Consider the following 9,542-nt stretch of genomic DNA (forward strand, 5'->3'; position numbering starts at 1 on the left):
ACAATGCATAATATGTATATATATATATAGATATATATAGAATTTTGAATATATATGTGTATAAATGAGTGAAACTCTTTTGTCAAATACGCTGTCTGTGAAAGACAAAAATAGCTTAAATAGCATTGTTAAAGTTTGCTCCGAAATTATTGGAGCTTACCACAGGGACTTGGACACAATTTGGGAGGACCAAGTAGCTAAAATGCAAAAACAATTGTTAGTCTACAAGATCATGTCCTATGTAAGGATTTCTCACTTATGCCTTTGGACAGACGTTATAATGTGCCCTAAAGGAAAACTAACCGGTACTCAAAGTCCTTCATTCCTTCTGCCATTCAGCTTGTAAATGAAGACCATGCTCACTGCAAATGATTTTATTTGAATTTAGAGGAAGTAATTTATATTAATTATTTCTCCTTTTTCTGCTTTTAATTGTTCTATTATTATTTTTTACATCGTCTTGTTCTTACCCTATCTGCTTTATCTTATTGTATCTTGTTTATCTTGCCGTACAATTTGTAGATTCCTAAGGCCCAGACTTCGCTCCGTCCTGTGCTGCAATGTCTTCCTTATATACTATTCATTCATTCATCCATGGACTAACTGCCAATATGTATGCAAACTGGGAAGCTACAAATGAAAAGCCCCTTGTGGGATAAATAATGTCTGAATCTGAATCTGAATCTGAAAAATGTTTAGTACACATTAGCACAGGGATGTGATTTTTCCGCTAATTCGCGGAATTCCGCTTTTTTTATCCCCATACTGTCTGAAGTTTGTTTGATATACATTTTAATTTTTTTGAAAGTACATTCCAACTTACTTTAAAATACGTTTGAATATACTTTTAGGCAAAAAGCTAAAAACGTAGCATATTTTCCCACAATGCCATCGGGTATTGATTTGCACATCCGCATACCCCATTTGATTTATTGAATGTATTGGTATAATGTAAAACAGCTTCTTCTTCTTCTTTTTTACTTGCTCATGCGCAAGTCCATGCACCGTGGCATTATGGGAAAAATGCTAAGTTTTTAGCATTTAGCCTACAAGTACTGTACTTCCAAACGTATTGGCAAGTATGTTCAAATGTACTTTATTTGCCAGTCAAAAACTCCACTTTCGTATAGTGTTATGACAAGTTTGAGTTTGCTTGATATAACATTTGCCGAGCTTGCCTTCTGTTCACATATTTTTATGTAAAATGTGCCATGTTAGACCAGCTGTCTGATGCTGCTCAATGTGGGCTGAGCAGGCGTCAGATTTAGCTCGACTTCCTGCCCCCAAATTGTCACTCGGCTACACACGCCGCCACAGCGCAGGTGCACTGTCTATGAAAAGAGAGCTCCTAAGGACAATTTAGAGTCCTTAACCAACCCATAATGCATGATCTATGATCTTGGAATGTGGGAGGGAGCCGGTGGGAAAAACAACACAAATATGCCATCGCCACAATGGAAGGCCCATAGCACAAGCACAGGGTAAACATGGATACTCCACATCTACTCGAGTACAATTTTTGGCCTCTGTTAATTTCCAAGGAACACATTTGGATCATCAAGCAGAAAACATATTTCCTGTGATGCTCAGTAGACCGCCCGCCCTTTGCGGTGGAGACCTGGACTGCTTCTCTGTGTGAGTGTTTACAGAAAGAATTAGAACCAATAATTAAACTCACCACATGTGGACTCTGGGAATGCATATTGTACAATGAGCATATTGCTAATTATGCAAGATCCAAATGAACTCATGATGTTTGGAGTCAGGGGTCAAGCAGGGTGAACTAAGCTAGCACAGCCAAGACTTGGGGAGTAGGTGACCTCACCTTTTGAAAACCGGTCTGAAGAGTCTGAGCTGCTGCTGCCGAGGAGAGGATGAAGAGGCTGAATGCAGATAGGATCTCTGCAGGGGGCGTGAATGTGCGACCGGAGACTAAAATCATTACAGAACGCCTGGTCGCCGTGTCCTTGGCTCTTCCGCTGAGCTGAGCCCAGCCTTGTGCTCTCGTCCGCTCTCCCCTGTCACCTTTGTTCCTCTTTGCTCTTTTACTGTTTCGCAACACGGGGGCCGCACTCTTCTACTGTTGCGGTGGGGGGGGGGGGGTCTACGCACAAACGTCGTCCTTATTACGTCAATTACAAAAACAGGTCTTGCGTCTGCAGGAGATATTGTTACAAAGTTGTTGCTGCACTTATCTGGGTGCTCAATTGGTGTGCTTAATCCAAATGAGTCTCAGGTGGCGTCATCAATGGTAATGCCTCTGAATATATATGTATATTTGGGGGGGTAATAAAAATAATTGAGAAGCACTTGTATACTTTCCATCTATCTCCTATAGTAAAAAAAAAAAAAATTGTGTCTGTTAAAGAATTTTCTTTGTATATAGTTTGAGATTTTTTTTAATTATTTAGGCTAAAATTAAAATTGCCATATTTAGAAAAGATCCAGAAATGACAACAAAAGTCCCCCGGGCCCTACCCCCACCGTTTTGTTAAGTGTTGATCACTCAACCATACTTGGAGACTCGTTTGTCCCGAATTCATCCTCTGCAGCTGCACTTGTGCTCCCAGACTGCAGAAGCAGAGCCGGGAGGGAGAATGTAAACGAGAGCCGCTCTCCTCCCCTCCTCGTCAGCGTTGTCCTTGAGAATGTGCAGACACGGGCCAGATAATGCTCTGACACCAGAAACTCGCATCAAAACTTGCTCTCGACGCGATATCGACGTGATGCGTGTTGAGCATTTCATGAAGTTGAATCAGCATTCGCCACTGAAGAAATATGCGCACAGCAATGCGTCAAAAAAAATGAGTGTAGAGCGACCGCGCGTCAGTCATAATTGTCACCAGTATTAAAAATAAAAATAGGACTATGGACTATATCATCTCAGCAGGTATGACCGCATAGCCCCCCCCCCCTTTTTTTTTCAACTAACCATGTTGAGCCTCAAAGTGTATTCAAAACCATGCACGACCCCCAAAATGATTCCTCCACTTAATGTAAATCCGAGGTTTTAGTCTTATTTTCCCCGTGTTGCAAGGTCAAGATCTCCTTTCACCCATCCCGGAGATTTTGCGCACAAGTAAGCAGAGGCCAGTAGCATGCGCCACAAACGACCTCCCACCAACCCCCCCCCCCCCCCCCCCCCCCCCCCCCAAACACCGAAAACCCCTGACACGTCATGCGCTGCTAATGTGTGCTATGTGTGGAAAAATATCATAATATGTTGTGGGTGATCATGACCGCCATAACTGCAGTTTATTGGAATAAGAAAATAGCTAAATGATGTCGATGTGCAAAAAAATAAAATAAAATAAATGACGTGCTTTAGAGTAAAAAGTCAGAGATGGAATTATTGTCATTTCAATGACTTTAATAAGCAAAATAGGAAACAATTTCTTCCAAAAAACAACCCCGAAAAAATAAGACAAAACAGAAACCAGCCTGAATGGAATCGTTCAAATTGAAGTTTTTAACTATTATTCATATAAACAGGATTGAAAATTGATCCCCAACATGACAAAAATGCAAATGCTGAAAACAAAACAACAACCCGCTGCTGCAGTTTCAGTTGGATTTCAACACAGTTGAATCAAGAAAACCAAAGATTGATAAATGCATGACTTTTCAGCAAATACTTTCAAATGCAAGCACCATGCTTATTCCATATGATCTGACAGTCTGTTAATTTAAATCATTAAAATAAAAACTTTATGGAACTATGCATCTGGCCAGCAGAACCAGAATCATCAAATAATAATACGACAACAGCAAAATCAACACGTCATAACATAGAAAATATTTTCATTTTGAACATTTGCACCACCTGAATCCCCTTTTTTCACTGACCTGCAGAAAAAAAATCAGGAAAACTTTGCATGACGACATATAATTTAAAAAAAAAAAATTGATGCATATGCAATTTATACATTTTGTTGATGATGCTACAGGTGGCTGCCAATCAAAATGATTTTTTTTAACCAAATCACAAGTTCTTATTTTTGGGGAAGGGGTACAAAAATCACGTCAAATTTGAAATATTATTGCCTGTCCAAATTTTCGCCCTGAGAGTGTTAATAATGAGTAAATAGATTTACATTTGTGTATCTGCGTCCCCCTTAAAAGATGACGTCGTCATTTTCGCACTTCACTTCTCAAGCATCATCTTGTTTTCCTGGAGGGGGGAGGGGGGTCTGTGCAAATGTCAAAATGAAAACTTGCAACAACAACAAATAAAATCATCATCCAAAAGTGCACTTGCCACAAAGTTTGTTTGTTTCGTTTCAATTCAACAGACAAACATGGAACAAAAGTGCACGCCTCTCTCAGTCAGTCCCGCAAATGAGAAACGATCATCGAATGTTGGAAAAATATAAATGAGAAAACGTAACACGAAGAAAGAAAGAAGTTCAAACCAGCCTCCTCGATCTTGTGCACTTTTGCGGTTGCGTAATATTTACAAGGCCAAATACACCCCACGACACCCCACCCCCCTCCCCCGAGCCGCGAGCATATGACGCTATATGATATGATGCTGCACAGGCAGTCCTGCTGTTCTGTCTTTCTCGAACCCTCCCCAAAACCTCGACGGAGAAGCGCAGATCAACAACATGCTCTTATTAATACACGAGATGATGAAAGTACAAAATAGAAATTATTACCATACATGTCCAGCATGCAGGATTAATATTTAATGCATGTTTTTGTTTGTTTCTCTATATATTGGAATATAATAACCAAGCAGGCAAGAAATCAATAAGATGTTGCATAAAATGTCCTCCTCGATACATTTGCATAAAGTGGAGTCTTGCTTGTTTTTGTCTTTTTCGTTTTGGAGAGGATACTGGACGCCAGGCCTCCTCGCTGAGCCTGCTCCATTTAATAGCAAGATTATGGTAAAAACCTCAAAGGAGGGCCAAAGTTCATCGGGATGTTTTTCTTTCTTTCTCGAAGGAGGGAATTGAAAAGTCTGGATGGAAACGTGATTATGCGGTGGATTGGAGTTGATTTTCTAATTTGATTGTGGCCCAGAGTCCGAAACAGTCAATTTGTGTTCAAGACGGATGCTGCTCTCTCCCCGAGAAAGCAACTCACATGAAGAACTCTGGCGAGGAGGGGGTGTCGCTGGTCGAGCCCGCCTCGCGGAAGCCGCCGCTGGGCCCCGAACCCGAGCCGGCCAGTTTCTCGCACTTGAGTTTGTAGGCGTCCCTCTCCCTGGCCAGGCGGCCGATCTCCGCCTTGAGTTGCTCGACCTGGTTCATCAGCTGCGTCTTCTCGTTCTCCAGCACGTGCTTCTGCTGCACGCGCTTGAACCTGCACGACTGCGCGTAGCCGCGGTTCTTCAGGGTCCTGCGCTTCTGCTTCAGGCGGATGACCTCGTCCTTGGTGAACCCGCGCAGGTGTCTGTTGAGCTCCCGCACCGACATGGACACCAGCTGGTCGTCCGAGAAGCGGTCCTCCACGTTCAGACCGCCGCCCGCCGAGCCGTGGTGCGCCGCCGACTGGCCCAGGTGGCCGTGCGGGTGGTGGTGGTGGTGGTGATGGTGGCGGTGGTGATGGAGCGTCGGGTGCGCCTCCGGGGACACCGGGGACGGGCTGTCGGGGTCCTGGTTGTTGTTGTTGTGATGATGGTGCTGGCCGTGCGGGTGGTTGTGCGCTCCCGGGTGAGCCGACAGCTCGTCGGCGTGGTGGCTCATGGGCCCCGCGTACGGGTGATGGTGCTGAGGGTGGCCGTGGTGGTTGTGGTGGTGATGCGGACCCCTGTAGCCTTCGAAGGCGCCTTGCTGCTGTTGCTGCTGCTGCTGCAGCTGCTGCTGGACGTGCGGCGGCGGAGGGTGGCCGTGAGTCGTGGCTCCGATCAGGGCCTCCACCGCGTCCTCGGGGGTCAGGCTGAGGGTCTGCGGGTCCATCTGCTGGTGGTAGCCGCCGCCCGGCAGCCAGTACAACTCCTCCAGGTGGTTCTTTTGCTCCGTGGGGCTGAAGCTGGGCGACGAGGGCACCGAGCTGCAAGGCGTGCTGATCGGCGTGGACGACACGGAGCCTTGCGGTTGCAGGCGGTTGCACTGACGCACTCCTGCGCGTTCCAGGCCGGCCAAGCCCTCCTTCTTGACGTCAAACTTCATCAGGTCGAAATCATTGACATATTCCAGAGCCAGAGGGCTGCTGGGTAGCTCCGGGCCCATGCTGAGCTCTGCGCTCATGCTGCCGTCGCGACTCTTTTGCAGGGACGCAAAGGAGCTTGCGAGCGTGGCCAAAACGGATTTGGGAATCAGCGTCTCTTCTCTCCTTTCTGGTTTCATGCAATAGTTCTTTTGGTTCATCCAGGGCTGCGCACTGACTTGCTGCAGCATGAAACACCTTGAGGGGGGGAAAAAAAGTGCAGGAAGGGGGGGAAAAAACTTTCAGACTAAGCTCTGCTCACTGTTTGCATCATGTAGACTTCTGCTCTGGCGTTGACAACCAGGCAGGAGGAAGAAGGAAAGCAAAAGCGGCCTCAGTGCACAGGCGGTCCCTTCAGTAGATGTGCATTCACAACAACTTTGAAAACAGCAAGAAGAACAGGAAAGAAATACCAAGTTTGCTCGCAGCGCGACGGGCACCAGTCCTCGTTGCAACTTGTTGCTAAGTCCTCGTTTTCTCCAGGAAAAAAAAAATCAAAAGGAACAAGTGAGCAGATTAAATAGGGCGTCTGATTTCCGCCGACAAGCAGCTTTCCCCCCCCAGCTCTGCACCGCAGAGATTTGACGCCTCTCCCTCTCCTCCACTCTGGTATCCAGCAGAATGCGCTCGCAGCCAGCCGCGGCTTTATGCTTATAGCGCACGATGACGCGCGTCCATGTGGGCGGGGTCGGTGGCACGGCAGCTTCCAATGGGAGCCCGACCCGCTCTTGAAATAGAGGAAAGGAAGGAGGAGGAGAGCGAGGAACGGACAGTCAGCTGACGGAGCGGCAGGAAGGTCCCACCTTCGCACCGCTTGGCGCTCCTTATTAACCCGCCTCCATTTTCTCATCACCTTTAAACATCCTTAACGAGATCCAGTTGGGGTCGCGCTGTCAAGATAACGCATCTTTAGGAACTTTCAATGTGACCTGCATTTACTACTAGTCAAAAGTGGTTGTCATGTCCAAACTTATACTTCAAACTGCTGGGTCAAAAACAATCCAATTTGGGTCAAAATTTGGACTGACCCGCCAACTTGGGTCAATTTGACCCAACTTTCTGTGTTGTTTTCTACAAAACAACACAATTTTGGTCAAAATTTGGACAGACCAGTCAATTTGACCCATCTTTGGGATGTTTTGTTTCAAAATAACCCAAATTTTAATATACCAAACATTTTAAAAATGGCTTGTTTGGTAATGTTTTGTTTCAAAATAATCCAAATTTACACTCAAAAATTGGACTGACCCGGTAACCTGGGTCTACACAGAGGATGTTTTCAAGTAGGTTATCGAGTCAGTTTTTTAAAAATTGTTTTGTTTTTTACAAAACAACCCAATTGGGTCAAATTGACCCAAGTTACCGGGTCGGTCTATTGTTGACCCGGCACTTTCAAGTATCAAAAAAATATAATTAAATGACAAACAACACCCTCATTGCTGTTATTAGTTAGATCCATCTATCCACCTGTTTCCTTGTTTGTACTTAATTTAGGCCTACGTTTTAATCAGCACTGAAATGCTAAACAAAAAGTTAAATTGGTGTGAGCGTTGTTGTGCTTTAACGTGTCTTCATCGTGAGCCCCACGCCAGCCCCCTTCTTGGCTCGGCCACTCTTGCGAGTCCAAGTCAGGCTCAAGGCTGCCCCTACGTGGGCAAGTCGTGCACCTGTTTTGCAAGATGTGTGGACAGTCCATTAATCGTGCACTTTATTTGGTTCTCTCACGGTTTAATCTCTTACTGGAATTAAATCCAAGTTCTTGCCATGTCATGACGTCACGTTAATTATGGAAATATTTATTATGTGTGCACAAAAAAAGGCACAATACCATACTTTTAAATAGGACAACTATGTGATTTAATTATCATTATTATTATTATTATTGTTATTTAATGTCCTTTGATATTCCATGCTCGAAAGCACCTGAGACCAAAAAGCATTGAGCAGGCTGACCATCTGGTCATTGAAAAAGAAAAGGCTAGTATTTTTATTTTTAAATAAATACAGCAGATACATTAATTCGAGTATTGTGATTTTTAATATTTTTACTAACTAATTTCGTAACAAAAGTCGCCATTTTATTAGATTTGTTATAGGCCCTACAGATTAAAGTTGAGTTACGGGTTAATTGCGCGTAGTTGCCAGACGATAATGAAATCACGCACATGCATTTTATTCAACATGACATCGGATACTGTGAGAATTATTTATGGAAATTTATAGATTAATTATGCATGGAATTTCATTATTGTAACCACGAGGATAGAGTTTGCGAAACGCACGTAAAGGCTATTTGGTATCTTTTCACATTTTTAATCCGCTGTCATTTTTATTTTATTTTATTTTGCAGAAAATTCAAATATTTTTTTTTCCTAATACACCAAAAGCATTACGCTTCGAACACCCAAATAAATAAATTATTATTATTAATAATAATAGTAACGATAGTAATAATAATAATAATAATAATAATAATAATAATAATAATAATAATAATAATGGTCTCATTAAATTTATTCCAGGCACCTGCAGGCGAGCGTCGCAATTCACAAAACGCGAAATGAGCAGCTCTCAAACGTCCTCCCCGGCCGGGCCAGGCCAAGCCGGCGGCGGCCCCGTAAGGTGGTCCTGCATGCATGCTCCCTCCCTGGTGGAACCGAAGTCCGGCGTGCAGGCGAGACGGAGGGCGGCTCTCCAGCTCCGCTAATAATGGAGGTACCAGATGAAGAAAAGAAAAAAAAACGTTTGTGTCAGCATCATATCGGTGGTTAATGATCTATTAAGTGATGTGTGTGCTTATGGGCAGCAGGAGAGAGGGGGGGAAAAAGTGTCGATGCTTGCTTATTCTCCCCCTAATGAGAGTCCCGTCCTACGGATTTTCGGAATGAAGAAGACGAAATCAAATCCACCTTAAAATGTTGCATTGAGCAGCTGCGGAGGCTGCAGCTCACATTCCACATCTCGCGACGGAGCGGCTCACATCGCACGTGTGCCGCGTATCACACCTGTAACGCCACGGAGGCCCCCAACTCGGACCCCAGACCGGATCTGGTCGCACATCGTGGTCACCTGCGCCGCCAAAACTTTTTGGATAAGATGGAATGTAGGATGTTATTATTTTTTTTGCGGGAATACTCCATATTTCTCCCCCAGATTTTGCACCACTGTATGTTGCAAAGCTGCTTTTACGCATGGTAGCTTTAATTGACAAGTGGACATTAAAGGTATGGAATTCATTTTATTTACGATATTTATGCTACTACCATTGGATGAACGATGCTCTGCATGCTCAATTAAATCAAAGGATAATCCTTGCGTTTGGATTATTTGCACACAAAAAAAGTAAAAGTTGAGTGTCCTGATCCACAGGCAGCGGTCGGCGTTTT

At 44.2% G+C, this 9,542-nt stretch overlaps 1 protein-coding gene across 1 annotated transcript; it reads right to left on the reverse strand.

Moving 5' to 3' along the window:
* Window positions 1-3,349: 3,349 nt before the first annotated feature.
* mafba (MAF bZIP transcription factor Ba) lies at window positions 3,350-6,760 on the reverse strand. Its single transcript, XM_077544953.1, has 2 exons — window positions 6,570-6,760; window positions 3,350-6,354 (listed from the first exon to the last, which is right to left on the reverse strand). The coding sequence occupies exon 2, from the start codon at window positions 6,345-6,347 to the stop codon at window positions 5,088-5,090; it is 1,260 nt and encodes a 419-aa protein (XP_077401079.1). The 5' UTR covers window positions 6,348-6,354; window positions 6,570-6,760; the 3' UTR covers window positions 3,350-5,087.
* Window positions 6,761-9,542: the final 2,782 nt, after the last annotated feature.

Source organism: Vanacampus margaritifer, chromosome 1 (genome assembly GCF_051991255.1).
Source record: "Vanacampus margaritifer isolate UIUO_Vmar chromosome 1, RoL_Vmar_1.0, whole genome shotgun sequence".
NCBI lineage: Eukaryota > Metazoa > Chordata > Actinopteri > Syngnathiformes > Syngnathidae > Vanacampus > Vanacampus margaritifer.

Bases quoted from the DNA above. Each gene is read 5' to 3' on its own strand.
- mafba (XM_077544953.1), bottom strand. From the start codon at position 6,347: ATGCTGCAGCAAGTCAGTGCGCAGCCCTGGATGAACCAAAAGAACTAT.